Here is a 17,748-nt window from a genome sequence, read left to right as displayed (position 1 = left end):
CTTCTAATTGTCCACTGTGTGACTTTGAGCAAATCACTCTACAAGCTTTAGTTTCCTGATATGTAAAATGGGAATATCACAGGACTGTTGTAATTTCTGTGATGATGAAATGAAATAATGTGTTGTATTCTTTATGAAATGTTAGAATTCCTAGTCAAAGAGTGAGTGCAACAATAGCATGATTGTCACTTATGTTCATAAGGGAGTCGAGAGGGTATTGTTGAAATCTTGACCATTTGATATTCTAGTAGACAGTCATTCCTTTTCAGGAAAAGCAATAATAACCCTTTATTTAAATAGTGTTTCCTAGTTTTCAAAGTACTTTTGAAACACCTCATTTAGCTCGTGTTCATAGCAAGTAAAGTTGATATCATTAGTTCTGATTCACAGATGAAGAAAATGGAGGCATTAAAGTCTTGTGGTTTAAAGTTTGGACACAGGAGCCAGGCTGCCTCTGTTCAAACCCTAGCTCTGCCACTTGGTAGGTGTGTGACCTTGGGAAAGTTATGCAAACCGTTTGTACCTCAGTTTCTTCATCTGTAAGAAGAGGGCTACAACAATAGTACCTACTTCCTAGTATTGTTATAAGGGGTTCAAAGAGCTAATTCTTGAAAGCTGTGCTAGGCAATAAGTTAGTGCTATATGCAAAAAATAGCTAATTATGGAACTGGGAGCAGAATGCAGGGCTCCAGTCTCCATCCAGTCAGTGATGCCGCCCCAACACTGCCAGGACCAACCTCCTGGGCTAGAGGACCCAATAAGTTACAAAGTTGGGTCATGATTTCACCATGTATAAAGCCTCTCACAAAAGGTTATTTAAATATAGTGCTGTTAAATTTTTATAATTAGACACAGTGATTCATATGCCATAATGGTATTTTTGAGCTTTAATGATTCTTATTTTGAAAGAAAAAAAAAAAGAATGTGTTTCATTGAGATAATTTAGAAATTCTATTTTTATCCCTAATCATTTGAAGTACATTTAAAAACTCAAATTATCTCTGGTATTTCATTTTCTATAGATATGTTTGATTAACTGACTGGACTGGGAGAAGAATTTACATAGTGGGTGCTGTTGGTGGCCTGCTATCCCTTGCACTTCGGAGGTCACTAACAGACCTGGGATTCCTGTGTTTTTCTGATCTGTGATCTCTGGCCAAGGGAAGTTTGGGGCCAAAGCCAGAGTGCCCAGAACTAACACCGCAGGATAATTCTCAATCAAAAAGCAGTGAGATTGGTGTTTCAGGTTTCTTAGGATATATTCTTGGAAGTGGGAACACTGGTCAAATGGCAGCTCCATTTTTAATTTTTTGAGGAACCTCCATACTGTTTTCCATAGTGGCTGCCCCAGTCTGCATTCCCACCAGCAGTGCACTAGGGCTCCCTTTCCCCACACCCTCGCCAGCACATGTCGTTTGTTGATTTGTTGATGGAGCCATTCTGACAGGTGTGAAGTGATACCTCATTGTGGTTTTAATTTGCATCTCTCTGATGATTAGAGACTTTGAGCATTTTCTCATGTGTCTCTTGGCCATCCGTATGTCCTCTTTGGAGAACTGTCTATTCAGGTCCTTCGTCCATTTTTTAATTGGATTGTTTGTCTTCCTCTTAAGTTCTTTGTATATTTTGGAGATTAACCCCTTATCAGATGTACCGTTGGAAAATATGTTCCCCGATACCATGGGTTCACTTTGCATTTTGAGGATGGTTTCTTTTGCTGTGCAGCAGCTTTTTAGTTTGATGTAGTCCCAGTTGTTTATTTTTTCCTTTGTTTCTCTTGCCCTAGGAGATATATCATCAGAAATTCCACTATGTGATATGTCTCTGATTTTACTATGTTTTCTTCTACCATCTTTATGGTTTCTCAACTTACATTTAAGTCTTTTATCCATTTTGAATTTATTCTTGTGTATGGTGTAAGTTGGTGGTCTAGTTTAATTCATTTTTTGCATGTGTCTGTCCAAGTTTCCCAACATCACTTATTGAAGAGACCGTTTTATTCCATTGTATGCTCTTGCCTCCTTTGTCAAATATTAACTGACCATAGTAGCGTGGGTCTGTTTCTGGGGTCTCTGTTCTGTTCCATTGATCTATATGCCTATTCTTGTACTGGTACCAGGCTGTTACTAATCAGAAAGAATCTATGCACCCCGATGTTCATAGCAGCACTACTTACAATAGCTAAGATCTGGAAACAGCCCAAGTGCCCCTCAGTAGATGAGTGGATAAAAAAGCTGTGGCACATTTATACCATGGAGTACTATGCAGCTGTGAGAAAGAGGGATCTCTTGTTTTTTGGGACAGCATGGATGGACCTGGAGAGAATTATGCTAAGTGAAATAAACCAGTCAGAGAATGACAAATGTCACATGATCTCACTTATATGTGGAATCTAAGGAACAAAATAAATTGACCAACAAGATAGGTCCACAGACATGCACGCATTTAACAGACTGACAGATCTGAGAGAGGAGAAAAGGAGGGCGGGAAGAGATTAACCAAAGAACGTATAAGGATATATACACAGCCCATGGACAGACGATAGACAGGTGAAGCCCTGGAGTGGGGTGTGAGATGGGGGGAGGGAGGTAAAGGGGAGAAAATAGGGGACATCTATAATACTCTTAACAATAAAATAAAATTTTGAAAATTAATTTGTAAAAAAAACAAAAAAGCAATGGGAGTTGATGGGTAAACAGCCCAGCCTCCTCACCCTTTGATAGCATAGTTCTGGAATGTGCTAACCACAGTCTCTCAGGGGGCTCCCCAGCAGAACTGTGTTCAAGTTGCCCAGAGTGGGACCCCAATAGGTTTCTATTTCCTTGCTGTGCTTTCTGGACCCCTCCCAAAAAAACTACTCCCAAAAATCCTGTCTCAGGGTCTGTTTGGGGATGAACGACAATTTATGAAGACAGTTTATGACTCAGAGGCTATTACACCTTCCAGCACAGAGCATGAGTGATTTTCCCCCCATTTTCTGTGTATCTTTTATGCTATGCAGTAGAGTAAATGCAGGCTATGTCTAACAGCAATTTGGAAATGGGATTTATAAACATTCTTCAAACTTTTTGGCTCATAAATTGCTAAAAAAGTCTAACAAGTTATAAATATATGTTCTTCCCTTTATAACATTTTTGAGGGATGGCCCAGGAACAACTTGTGCCAGGATGTTTGCACACCTACTGAAATTTAACTGGGTGACTGCTCTCCTTTGTCATTTTAAACATACCCACTGGCAACTGTAATATTTCATCTTGATTACACCCTTCCTGATGGCTCCCATACAGGATTAGCACTGAGTTTTGGAATTAGATCATCTTGCTGAAACTCATTTTGGTCCCAAGGTTCAATAGCTGCCCAACTTCTTCTGCCAAAGCACCATCAGATGTCCAACAATTGCTTGCATCTCTCTTCCTATTTTATACCTCAGCTTCTACATCATTCATATCCCAGAACCAGTACCTGTACTTCTGATACCTTCCCCATGCCAGTGGTTCTTCCTTTAGCCTCGTTCCAGCCCTTGCAAGAAGCCATTTTCCACCTTGGCTCTAAGGTCTCACTCAGATGGCCTCTTTAGGCCAAGGCCTCTGAATAGATGAAGGAGCCCAGACCTCACTCGAGGCCTGAGGCTGCATTTGAACTTCGGGGTGCATATATGGGGATGAAAGAGGCAAGAAATTTGGTATAACAGATTCAAGGAAGAACAGGAATTTTGTGTCTGCCTAGAAACACACTACTTTTACCATGGCTGAAGCAGGTGGGGAACAGGCATCCTCATTATTTATTTGGTTTTCTTTCTTAATCCCAATACCAGGGAACACAATTTGCCACCCCAAATGTGCCTCTTTGGCACATTGTAATTAGAGGTAGGACTTTACATATAGGAAGGTGATCACATTGACTGCAATCCATACTAAAGAGCAAATGACTGATATGACCTCCCCTTCCCAAAGCAGGGTTTGCTCTCAGTGAGACAATGGTGCCTACAGGGAGAGAACACAATGGAAGGAAAATTGCAATTTACAAAAAGGTGAATTTTATTCTCGTTCTTTTTCTAATACACACGTGTGTGTGTGTTTGTTTTTTGTTTTGCTTAACTATGGAAAGTAAGGAGCTAACACTCTGACCTTTTACTTTTAAGTATTTATTTTAGTGTGTATTTCTGAAAAACAAGGACACTTCTACATAACCCCAATGCCATGATCACCCCTAATGAAATTAACGATAATTCCTTAATGCCATCTAATATGTAACCACAATCAAATTTCCCCCATTGTCCCAAAAATGTCTTTTATAGCTTTTTTTAAAATCCAGGATCAAATCAAAGTGTATGCATTTCATTTGGTTGTTATAGCTCTCTTTTCCCCCAGTTTTATTGAAATATAATTGGCACATAACATTGGATACGTTTAAGGTGTATATCATAATGATTTGATACAAGTATATATTGCAAAAAGATTGCTTGTTATATTTCTTAATCTTTTTAAAGGTAGAACAATAGCTCCCATACACTCTTCTAAAAAAAAATGTTGACTGCGCTGGTCTGGTGGCTCAATTGGTTGGAACGTTATCCAGTTGCCTAGGTTGTAGGTTTGATCCCTGGTCCAGACACCTATGGTAGGCAACCGATTGATGTTTTTCTCTCACATCAATGTTTCTCTCTCTCTCTCAAAATCAATGAAAGCATATCCTCGGGTGAGGATTAAATTTTTTATATGTTAACTGTTTTTGATGAATACAAGTGAGTTATTTTGTAGAATGTGCCAAAATTGGATCTGATTGTTTCCTCATTAGTTAGATTCAAGTTAAAAAATTGGGGGCAACAAGTGCCCATCAGTAGATGAGTGGATAAAAAAGCTGTGGTACATTGACACAATGGAATACTGTGCAGCTGTAAAAAGGAAGACAATTTTACCCTTTTCAACAGCATGATGGACCTGGAGAACTTTATGCTAAGTGAAGTAAGCAAGTCAGAGAAAGACAAGTATCACATGATCTCACTCCCATGCAGAATTTAATGAACAAACTGAACTACCAAGCAAAATAGAGACAGATTCATAGATAAAGAGCAAGCAGACAGCTCTGCTGAGGGGGAGAGGGGTGTTGGGGGGGGGGGTTGGAGAAATTGAGAAAAAAGAGAACTCATGGACATGGACAACAGTGATGATGATGGTGGGGGCGGGGAGGGGTGGGTGGAGGTGGAAGAGGGCTTAGAGGGGATAAATGGTGAGGGGGAAAATTTTAAATTAAATAAAATTACAAATATTTTTTAAATGGGGGTGAGAATATTGCACAGGCAATGTTATGTTCTTCCCATTGCATTGCTACAGGAGGTACATGATCTCAGATTGTGCCACTATTGATGATGCTTGATTTGATCAGGGCCACTTTATGAATTTCATGGGCCATTGGCACTTTTTTACTTTCATGGGAACTTTCCTCCATAAAAAATATTAAAAATTATATTTTATAATTGTTTTGGCACAGGGACTAATATAATTCAAGGTGGATTATATTCATTTTTCTTCTGATTTTAAAAGAAAACATTTTCCTGAGCCCCTAAATATATCATGGGCCCCAGACTTTGTGCCTACTCTGGCTAATGGAGAAGTTCACCCTGGGTTTGACCACTTGATTAAAGGGATGACCTCCGGATTTCCCCATCATAAAGGTACATTTCCATCTTTGCAATTAGATAGTCATCTTTAGGGAGACTTTTTGAGACTATGTGAATGTCATGTTCCCTAAAACCTCTCCTTCATTGGTTTCAGGAATAATCTGTTGTTTAGGGAAGAGCATACTGAGTTGCAAAGAGTCTGTGATTTGTTCAAGACCATAAATCTAGTTGGTAGCATCACCATTAAGAATCAGATCTGTATGCTCCCAAGTCCACATTAGAGCCCAGAGGAAACTAGAGGATTTTAAGAAGTGAAAAAAAGCATTGCAGTTATTTGGTCTGGAGTGAAGAAGAGAAAAGGATGACTGTAATCTGTTACATGCTTAAAGATAATGATCGCATGGGTACCCAGGGCCAGCAAGGTCTCCATTTGAAGAGTAATGGCACAAAGGGAGATGAGATTCCATTGCTCAGGATTATAGTCATTTTACAAGCCAGCTAATAATTGCCTTACATTTCTTCAGAAAAGTTCTTAGTGTTATTCTCAGGAGAAAATAAAAACTATGTTTAATAGTCTCGTCAATTGTTATTAGGTATTAAAATTCTAATTTAAATGCTGATACTGTGTCAGTTACGCCAGAGAGCATTTAGTTCATTTCATTTTCTCTTCACCTCAGTCCTCTCTAGATAGCGTGCATCAGGATTGTAATGGACATTTAAAAAATATTGTTGTTGCCCTGGCCGGTTTGGCTCAATGGTTAGGGCATGGGCCCATGGACTGAAAGGTCTCAGGTTCAGCTCCAGTCAAGGGCGTGTACCTTGGTTGCAGGCTCCATCTTTGGCCCAGTCGGGGATCATGAGGGAGGCAACTAATCAATGTGTCTCTCTCACATTGAAAGCAATGGGAAAAAAATCCTTGGAAGAGGATTAACAAATAATAATAAAATATATTGTTGTTCAACAATCCCTACAGACTTCAGAAGGTGATTATGGACAAATAAGGCTGAAATACTAGATCCTTAAAAATAAACAAACTGCTCATATTTGAATAAAAGACATACCTTTCTCTGGGCAAAGGTTTCCTTCCAACTGTGGGTGTGGGAGTCAGCTACTTCTACTTGCCAAGAATAGCTTTCATACATTAATCTTGTTGCAGAGAACATTTTTGACCTTTTCAATGTTTGCATTTAAAAAATGAAGCACAGATGTTTTCAGAAGTGGGAAGCAATTGTCATGAGCCTCATATTATCAGAGGAGTAAATTTGTCACACTATGGAAGAATGATGCTTACTAAATATGTAAAAAGTGGATCTGTCCTCTCTCATTTATGAGGAGTTGAAAATGAGACATATCTGCAAGTCACATATTATTGACCAATTAATCAATAAGTATTTGCTGAGCCTCTACTTTGAAATAAGTGGTATTCAGGACAAGGGACCTGGAAGGTTTTAAAGATACAGAAAGAAACGAAGAGAAGATGTAAGTTTCTGACTTCAGGAAACTTATGAGAAAGTCAGGTAGAAAAGACATACCCATGGAAAGCTAGAAAACAATTCAAGATAGTGCACAGTAAGCATGAAATGAGAAGAGTCAATAATCCTGTCATAAAATTAAACAGGTTAGGAGAAAGAATGGGAATTACTGGGGTCCACATTGGCCAGCAAAAGCTGTATCAAGATGATACTTATAAGCTGGAATTTGGAAGGGTAGGATTCAGATGAATGGAGACTCTGGGATCGGGCATGAAGAAAAGAGGGAGACAGAAAAGGGGTGGAGAATTTAGAAACAGGATATAGACTAGTTTATCTCTCAAATACAACAGCTCATTCTTTCAAAGGGCCCCAAGTAGGAGATGATCTATGCAAAATGATGCTGGAAATAAGTCTGATAACTTTAAGTGACCACCATGACTAATTGTTCTAGATAAGACTCTTGTTGATAAAGAACAGAAGCCACTAACACTCATTTTTGCGTCATTCTTTCTCTTTTTTCTCAATTTACCTTGCTTACTTACATTTTAAACTAGGAATAAAAATGTTTGAAGTCACTAGAGAAAGTTCAGGGGGAAGATGGAAAATTCTTTGAAATTTTTATGTTTTTTATCATTGTTTAAAATGAACTAATACAAACTATGGGTGGAAAGCAAACCCAGGTACACTGAAGCAGGACTATGGTGTTGTTCTGGAGTGCTGGGAATGTCCAATAAATACTAGCCCTCTCTTCCATACTTGAGCTGGGGACAGAGAGCTAGATAAAGAAATCAGAGAGACAACAATAAATACAATTGCTTCTGTGTCTGATAAAGCAGTTTGGAGAATGTGACTTAGGTTCACAGAAATAATGAACTTGCAGACACTCTGATCTCCTATATTAGATGTTCTGTTCCCCTAGTCAGGCATTTTATGGGGAGTAGTGTCAGATATGGAGATGTCCGGCTCAGGCTTCCCCTGAAGAAATGACTCACCATCCAGCTGCACGGACTGTGGTTAGCTAACAGCCTGTAGCTGTCAGCTCCTTCAGGATCCACTTCAGCTTTCAAGCTATGGTCATGCTCTTCTTGGACAGTTCCCGCCCAGTGACTGAACCAGGTAGTAACTGACGTCACATTCTTTTTGGGTGGCCCAAAAGAGTGTGACCTCAGCTGATGGCTAAGGAAAGAGGTGATACAAGGGCCTGGCTATTTCTACCCAAGACAGGACTCCTCCACTGGGCAATCTTTGCTCCCGAGCTTCCCACTGAGCTGGTGTGGGGTGGCCAGCAGTTTCAGTTTGCTGGGACTCTGAGATTTCCCAGGATGTAGGATTTTCAGTGCTAAACCTGGGAAATCTCCAGGCAAGCTATGATGCTTTGTCACCTTGACTGGTATAGACCTTGTCAGGTCTACATCAGGGTCTGATAGCTCTCTCTGCCTAATCCTGCTTCCTTCCCCTTTTCCTTTCACAGGTATTACTCCCCAATAAACTCTTAGTCCTCTTGACTTCATCTCAGTGTCTGCTTCCAAGACACTTGATCCAAGACAAGGGCACATGTGGCACAGGAACCAGGAAGGACCTAAATACTACAAGATGAGGCCAAAAGAAAGTAGGAGAGCTGGGGAAAGATTAATTTGATAATTACAGGGATGCTCTTATGTGTAACTTTTTCAGCAGACTATTCATTCTATATCCTTTGAAAAGAAAACAAAGGCATATATGTAAATAGTCAATGATTAACCTTCCCTACACTGCATTTGAATACTCAAAATGAAGACTTTGCCAAAAAAAAAAGAGCCAACCTTATTGTCCCTGTGTCCTTTAAACATGCTTTGTTATTAATTCCTATGATTTAAGAAGAAAAATGAAAGGAGCTTTATCTTTCCTTAGAATTAATCTTAAAATCAAGAGAGAATGTGGGCAGAATGTTACTGCTGGGGAAAGGGGAAGGCATCCTTCAGGGCCGGGACTAGAATAAGGTGAGTGAGGTACTTGGCGTGCAACATCTAAGTAACCACTCGCTGTCAGGGTTGTGTTCTGAGTCTGCACTTGCATGAACCTGAGAGTGAGCACCTCCTTAGATAATCCGCCCAGTGCCTCCCTTGTTGATATTAGGCAACTTACACAAAACATTTCCTCATTCTTGCCCCAGGTACAAAGCCATTGTCCGGCCAATGGATATCCAGACCTCTCATGCCCTGATGAAGATCTGCCTCAAAGCTGCATTGATCTGGATCATCTCCATGCTTCTGGCCATCCCAGAAGCTGTGTTTTCTGATCTACATCCTTTCCATGAGGAAAGCACCAATCAGACCTTCATCAGCTGTGCCCCGTACCCACACTCTAATGAGCTGCACCCCAAAATCCACTCCATGGCTTCCTTTCTGATCTTCTACATCATCCCACTGTCGATCATTTCTGTCTATTACTACTTCATTGCCAAGAATCTGATCCAGAGTGCTTACAATCTGCCTGTGGAAGGGAATATACATGTCAAGAAGCAGGTAGGTGCTTAGGATTGGTTCATTTCCTCCTTAGGGATTTGATCCCTTGTATTTATGTTGGACTCCACTGACAAATGCAGTATTTACATGGTCATGTCACCTGATTCTGCAATTAGAGGAGGTGGGTGATCTGCGTCCAGATAGTAAATGGAAACTCCTAGCCACAGAAACCCAGGAATTCAGGTGCTCTCTGTAATCATGTTCTCTTATTAAAGACCTAAGCTAGGGAGGTGTTGAAAACCTGAAGGATTTGGAGTATGGGTTTCTTTTTGAGAAATATCTGAAAAAGTGTTGTCATGTTGTTGTTGTCATTTAAAAAAATAAAATATTGAGGCTCAGAGGGATGTGACTTCTTTAAATTCCAATCACATTGTTTGGATAGGAAGAGGATTTCCACATGGGGAAAAAGAAGTGGTTTGATTAAGACAGGCTCACACTGATTGAGGTTCAAATCCAGGTTTTGTGACTTACCTTCTGTGAGCTTCAATTCCTTTATGCATGGTACACCCTAGACTGCCCAGAATGCAGGATGCCCTCTCTATGTGCTAGACTCCCTTGCTCATCCATGAAACCCGCTATAATTTCATCCTTGAGGTAAGAATTGTAGAAACCAGGGGCTCTGGTTTTCTCCTCTTTGTCAGTTCTTGCCTCCTAGCCTAAATGTGGATTATGTATTAATGATGGAGAAGCATAAAGATGCCCCATCCATTTCAATGTATAGCTGACTCAGTTGGAGGCTTCATTCACCCTTTATAGTTCTTTTTGGGGGGAGGGGGAGGCCTTAATTGTAAGGGGAGAGTGACAGTTCTTAGTGAAACTCTCTCCCTACTTGAAAGACCTCCCAATAGTGAATGTATATTGTATCCCAAATTCTTTAATGAGAAAAATGCTTCCCCTTGCAATAGCAGAGGGAGTAGGGAGCCAAAGGAGATGTTTGGCCCACTTCGCCTAAGAACCTTCCTGGATAGTATAGTCCAGAAATAACTTGAGAATAATAATAATAGCAAATTATCTTGGTTTGGCCATTGAGGAGAAACAAAGCTGACTGGTTTTTTGAGCATCAGAGGGAATAAGAAATTTCTAACTGTGGAGAAAGACATGAAGTCATATAGCTGATAAACTGTACTAATGCCCTCCTGAGAAAAAAACAGAGCACTTACTAGAATTTCAGTGTGCAGTCCATTCAAGCATGTAATCAACTTTGCTTAAAGATCTGTTCTTAGTGGCATGGTCTAACTGTATTCTACCTCATGTATTTCTGCTTCCTGGTATTTCCATTTCTGTGTTTCTGACTTTTTTTCTTTTTCTGTCTGTTTCTGTTGCTTTTCTCTCATTTATCTGAATCTCTCTTGTCCCCTTTCTCCTATTGAACTCTTTTTCCATGCCTTTATGAGCTTGTCTCTTTCCCTAATTCTTTTTCTCTGTCTTTTTGTCTCTCTGCAATCCTCCCACACTGTCCCTTGGTCCCTCTATCCTCTCTGTGTGTGACTCTTTCCTCAGATTGAATCCCGGAAGCGCCTTGCCAAGACAGTGCTGGTGTTTGTGGGCCTCTTTGCCTTCTGCTGGCTTCCCAACCATGTCATCTACCTGTACCGTTCCTACCACTACTCCAAGGTGGACACCTCCATGCTCCACTTTGTCACCAGTATCTGCGCCCGCCTCCTGGCCTTCACCAACTCCTGTGTCAACCCTTTTGCCCTCTACCTGCTGAGCAAGAGTTTTAGGAAGCAGTTCAACACCCAGCTCCTCTGTTGCCGGCCTGGCCTATTGACCCGGTCTCACAGCACTGGCAGAAGTACCACCTGCATGACCTCCTTCAAGAGTACCAACCCCTCTGCGGCCACCTTCAGCCTTATCAATGGAAACATCTGTCACGAGGGGTACGTCTAGACTGACTCTTGACCCTGCCCCCCTGGGAACCCTTGGTTTTGCTTTATGGCTGGTAAAGAACCCTCGAATCTGTTGTTGTCTCTAAAAACCCTTTTAAGGCTCAGGAGTGGTATAGGTGGGTTGGGGAGAGGCCTAAATGGATTACTATTGTGTTTGAAAGACCCATCAAGGCTTATCTTTTCCATTGCAACTTGTGAATACTTCTGAAGTAGAGCAAACTTTACTTTTTTAAGAAAAGGGACCAAATAGAAAATTATTATTTTAAGCATCAAGCCCTAATTACAGGTCAATTAAGTCAAGAAACTATATGAAGAACCAAATTTATATAGCAGAGAAATTATACATTGAATGTCCACTCCATGAAAGACTTCACCTTGTCATTTCTTTAAGCAGGAGCTAGTGCTTTAAAAATGTTATTTGAGTCATATTTCAGGAATATTTATAACCACAAAGCAAGAAACTTTTTTGACACTCATAATATGAAAAGTCAACCCTATGAAAGAGTTCCATATATGAAGGACAGTCTCCAAACTGATAACACTAGAAGCTGGTTCAAGACAAATCCAAGTGTTGAACATTACTGAAGACATAGGAGAAACACTGGAGACATCATTTTAAGGCAAAAAACACAACCAAACACATAGACATGTGTGTAAAGATCTATGTGTGGCTGTGGAGTAGTATCTCACATTCTGAATTCTAAGTTGATGGAATTTACTTTTGTTGTTGTTCAATTGTAATCAGTTCCACCATAGAAGAGAAATCCTCTTTGGGAGAAAAAGATTGATCATGCTATCAATTCATCAAACATTATAAGTGCATAAACTATAGTGTTTATTTTTGGTATATAGGATTTTCAGTCAAATGTACTTAGATTTTGCTGTCCTTGTCTGCTACATTGAAGCAGTAGCTTCATAGGAGAAAAAAAAAGAATCATATCTGACTGAAAATAGAAACATGTTTACATTTAACAAATGCTTCACCTATACTCTGTGGGGGGAAATTAATATAATTTCAATAATATGTATTTCTATCTGAATATATATTAAAAAGTTACAGGGGGCTTAGCTTTAAGAACTGATTAAACCAGCTACAGATATATTAAGTTTCTACTTAAGAGTATTCACAAAACAGCCCACGTGCAGAAAAATAATGGGCTTAAATACTTTTCTTTTTCTAAGTGAGTAAAAGGATTTGACTATCTTACTTTAGAAACCCGAATCAAGTTTTGTTTGTTTGTTTGTTTTTAATAGAGGACAGGCAAATTTGACAGATTGCAAACAGGTTAACGAGAAATCCAAATTCTGCAAATGTGCCCTAATGTGTATCCCTTACACGCTAAGACCATTTTAGTTCTAGTTTTCTCTATCCAGGTGAGATAGAACAATCAGCTCTCTTTTGCACATGACACATATTAAAAGATTTTTGTCTCTTGATACAAGGAAGCCCTCACTGTCTGCAGAGCTTTAGAAGTTAAGTTATAAAGATGTGTGTTTACAGTGGCATCAGCTGGAGTGAAACTGCTTCACTTCTGTTTGCTGCGTACACTTATATACTGGACACACCTGTTTTCCTGGTAATCCACAATTACAGTGGACAATTTCAAAGGAAAGACAGGTAGTGTCTTCTGAAAGAACCAAGATCTTTAGCTTGACATTCCAACTCTGTCTCTAGCTAAATGACTTTGGCCATCAATATCCCTTCTCTAGACTCATTTTGTCATCTCTAGAATGAGAGGACAGTGCTAAGGTCCCTTCTGTTGCTAAAATCCTCTGGATCTTGTCATTGCTTCTAGTGCTGTGTTTAAAGCATTCATAGAGCCCACCTGCTCACAGTTGCCCCACTTCTGCTACCCTTGCAACAACTTCTCTTGGAAAATCCTTCAACTGCCACTCCACATTCATGGAATGGAAGGAGATGCACTGTTCTGTAACTTCCAGGGACTCCTTGGAATAATTTTTATGAGTAATGTCTCATTAGCTTGTTATGTTTTGGAATTAGAGCTGAAAGAGACATGAGAAAACATTGCCCGATCTCATTATACAAAGGGTATTCTTCCTATTCACCTTTCTTCAATCTCCATGTACTTGCTATCTTGAACCACTGCTCCACAATTTTACCCTTGGCTTTCTTCAAAACTCTTGAGTATAAGTGACTTCATTCCTAGTCAGTTAAGTTGTATAGCATTCTGGGTACCTAGCGTAACTTGTTCAAGCATCTCTGATCTACCTGCTTCCAAAGACATTTTGGGAATAGGACTCACCTTAATGTCTCCTTTAGTTACTTTCATGGCATGGGTTGTGTCTGGTCCCCTCTCCAGCTTTTGGCCAAACAGTGAGGAGAATGAAGTCTAGGTTTAGCTTTGTGTCCTTAGGCAAATCCTATAACCTCTTTGAGAATCTTAAATGAAAGGGTTGGAGGAGCCTTTGCCAGCCAGTGACCTAGGACTGGTAAAACTATTGTGTGAATCAACTGATGGATTGGCTCAAAGCTAATTGGGGTTGACTTAACCGGGCCCTTCTCTAGGGAAGTCAAATTTTTATTTCACCTCAAGAACCTAAAATTACAGTAAGAAAGACCCACACTCTCATGTGGTATCACCTCTCTTCTAGGGTGGCGTGTGGCAGAGGCTTGGAACTAAGACATTTCACGCCTGGCTTCCAAAGATAATCATGTTTAGCGCTCATGTCGTTGGCAAGGAAAAAAATCAATTTTTGCTGTGGAAAACCATCTGTGTTTATTCAATTGACAGACACTACCTTTCAATCTATCTTAAATTGAGCCTCCCTGAGGCAGGCAGCTCAATAGTGATAGATTAAGCAATAAACAAAGCACTCTTCCCACCAATGGCTGCTGCTGGCAGGGAAGGTGCAGTGGCTGGCAGGAGCAATATTCCACAGCAAGATGATCCTCCCAGATTGGCGAAGACAAGGCTCCTCCCTGTTGTTGATTTGATGGTTCCCCATAAATGGAGATGGCTAAACCCTGTTGTTCTGGCTGCGCTCACTCCCCCACTGAACCTGGCCTTCTGCCTCATTAACAAGTCCTGGGTTTCCCACTTTGCACTATAAACAATTTGGTGTCATCTTGAAGAATGGAGAACCCTTAGGTAAATAAACAATTTAGAGGCTGCTCACATGAACCAAGCTCAGCTTATGAAAATGCACACTGAACAAAAATAAATGAACTTGTCCATAGGTCATGGGCACACTTAAGTTATAAAGTTTTCGTTTATGCCAAAAGTAGCAGTTGGTTATTGGTTTCAAAGTCAATTCATGCACCAAATGGCTTCCGTAACAGAGATTAGCTTTGTTTGGGGACTACATGTTGAATGACATCCTCAATCTGTGAATTAAAAAGTGGCTAAATCACTTTTCCCAGAAGCCAAATAGAGATGATCGCCCTGAGAACCTGGCTATATGAGAGTGAAATGAATAGTATTTATTCACTTGTGCTGTGATGAGTTGGGAGGGATACAGACTTTCTTGTCATTTAGGCCCTTCACATCCACACCAGGAGTTAGCCATTGTTAGAGAGCAGCTTAGAATTAGCTGTGCGTTCCAAGGAGGAATGGAACACATTTTGCACATTTGTCTAATTTTTGGCTGAATTTTCATAAAATGGATTACCAGCTGACAACAACGGAATTATTCACTCTCCTGGTATCAGGCTATTCAATGTGAGCTATTCAATGAAACCAAGCCCTAACAAGCTCTACTTTATTCTGTATCCGGATGCTCATTCCTCTCAGCCCTCACCTGGATGTATTCCTCTGGATATATTCCTGCTAAATATATCTAGAGCAATCAACAAATAGCACACTGAGAACAGACTTTTCTCTTGTGAAACTTCATGGTAAAAATACAGTTACTGGAACTTATCTAAATTTTTTAAAAGTTTAACAGCCCCTGGGTTAAAATATTACACGTCCACAACTAATTCAAAAAATACTTTGCATTTAGCTAGTGTTCATGGTCTATAAAGCAATTTTATACTCATTGCCTCATCTAATCCAAGCCTTCCCTGCTGACCTAAAAGCTGCTTTACATCACTGACCATGAAAATTTGTAAATGACATTTACTAGTAACCATCTACTATTAGATTAAAAGGCCTATGAAACTATAAGGATGAAACATGTGAAACTGCAGGTATTGGACCATATTTGACCTACAAAAAGGTGATTTCATAAGGTTCAACTTAATCTGATTGCATTCATTCTCATGGCTCATTCCGTGATATTGAAGAATACAACTGATCATTGCTTTCCCAGTTACAGGATAGTCTGTCATCCCCAAAGCAAGCCTGTTTAACTTGGCACAAAGGAGTGAGCGGTGTCATTGTCGGTTGCCCCAGGAGAGGCATATTAGTGGGAACGGCATTCTGCGTCATAATGAAGCGGAAGGCTAAGATAAGAAGGGCAGGATCCTTGGGAGCAAAAACACAAGCTACAAAACACATGGTATTTGTCTGAAACCTGAATGAAGTTCTGTGACTCTAGAAGTGCTGGAAGAAAGGGGCTCAACTTCACCAAGCAACAATGACATGCCAAATGCAGTACTAAGCACATTGCTGTTCATCCTCACAAGCACCTTGAAGAGTTTTCAGATGATGAAGCTGAGGCTCAGCGAGGTTACTTCATGATCTCAAGGTTACATGCCACAGTTGAATGGCAGAGCATTAATGTGGACCTGGATCTCTCTTAAGTCCATTCTGTTATTCAGCATTGCTTCCCAAATTCAGCCCATGTGAGAAACTAAGTTCATAGTACCTAACAGTCCCATTCCCTACTCAGATTTTGTCCTAAGGCTTGAACTAGAGATAAAGTCCAAGAATATACACAAAGAGCATCAAAGATGTTTCTAAACACCTAAGTTAAGGACTCACTGAAGGCAGAGGCTGAAATGAGGCACGAAGTAGGTGGGCAAGGAAATCTTTTAGCTCAGTTGCCTCCAGAGACACAATTTCATGGCAACCGGAAGCCCTGGGGAAAAGTCCCCCACCCCCCACCACCCTTGTGATTAACTAAGGAGAAAAAAACCTTGTTTAGAGAGGACCCAAGTGAGAATAGTCAATCCAAACGTCCTTCTTTGAATCAGGATTAGTTGGAGAAAAGAGGTAAAGAAGAGGTGGAGACATCCCCCACAAAAGAGTAAGATATGACAGTGGATGGTTTCCCAGCGCTTAGAGACCCAGGCTACCTGAATAGCCTCTAGTAGAAGAATCTCTCCTGGACTAAGGGACCAAGTCATGAGCTCAGGTTTGAGTGCCCCATCATAAACACCACCATCTCTCTGCCCTCTCAGTACTCATGTTCTAGAAGATAAGATTATTTTCCTTTTCCCCCCCAATTTAAAATTTATTCCCAGAGCTATATAATGACATGGAAGGGCTCACATAATTTTATGGTCTTTTACAAGGATCATGTCAATGGACAGTAAAACTTCACACATTCAGCACCTCTAATTCCCAGACAAGCTTGAAAATTTTGTATAAGTCAGGATTTCAGTGTTCAAGGTACATCATACAATTTGGGCCTATTGTGAATCCAAATTTTTTCATTACTTTGCTTCAGTTTTAGCTATTGATAATGTACAACATTAAGAAAGTAAAGCTGATTTTCTTTAAAAAAGTTTTTTTTCTGTAACCTGGCTTAACTGACTCAAACATGACCTTTCTTGCATCCAAGTCAGCAGGGTTGTAGGTAATAAAATTTGTTGAAATAATCAATTTATTGAGTTGTAAAAATATATGGCACGAAGTTGTTTAATGTCATGCTCTGTTTTGTTTTAAATATTAGACACATATTTTGTAAATTATCATTGTACTTGTTAACTGTAAATATTTATTGCATTAAAAATGTGCTCTGTGTTAAATAACTCAGAACAAGTTCCAGGTGTGGTACTTAGTATAAATAATGTCATGGCTTGGCTTTGCCTAGACAACTTACATTAATGAATAATTTATAAGAAATTCACAATATTAATATGAATGATTCAGATCCTTTTTAAATGTGCAAACTTAACTGTGTGACCATCTAAAAATTCTATCTATGAAGTGTGCTCATTGAATGTATACTTATTTTTCAAGAACTGTTTCCAGTGCTTCTACCACATTGTGCATGGTTTGCACAGTAAGTCAAATCCAGTGTTGTGAACTGAATATTCAAGTCATAGATGATAAATGTGTTTTATTTCTTAATATAATAAAGCATAATTTATGAAATGGACAGATGCATGTATTCAGTGTTCAATAAAGATATATCTG

The 17,748-nt window shown here is 39.8% G+C and overlaps 1 protein-coding gene across 1 annotated transcript in view; it reads left to right on the top strand.

Annotated features, from left to right (window-relative positions):
• The window catches only part of GRPR (gastrin releasing peptide receptor), a 35,211-nt gene extending 17,463 nt beyond the window's left edge, over positions 1-17,748 (top strand). The window contains exons 2-3 of the mRNA XM_081125091.1: positions 9,242-9,593; positions 11,094-17,748. Of these exons, the coding sequence (XP_080981217.1) occupies positions 9,242-9,593; positions 11,094-11,483 (742 nt within the window). The 3' untranslated portion in view covers positions 11,484-17,748. The remainder of the gene's footprint in view (positions 1-9,241; positions 9,594-11,093) is intronic.

This window comes from Miniopterus schreibersii, assembly GCF_964146895.1.
Source record: "Miniopterus schreibersii genome assembly, chromosome: X".
Taxonomy (NCBI): Eukaryota; Metazoa; Chordata; class Mammalia; order Chiroptera; family Miniopteridae; genus Miniopterus; species Miniopterus schreibersii.
This window is presented reverse-complemented; position numbering and strand designations above follow the sequence as displayed.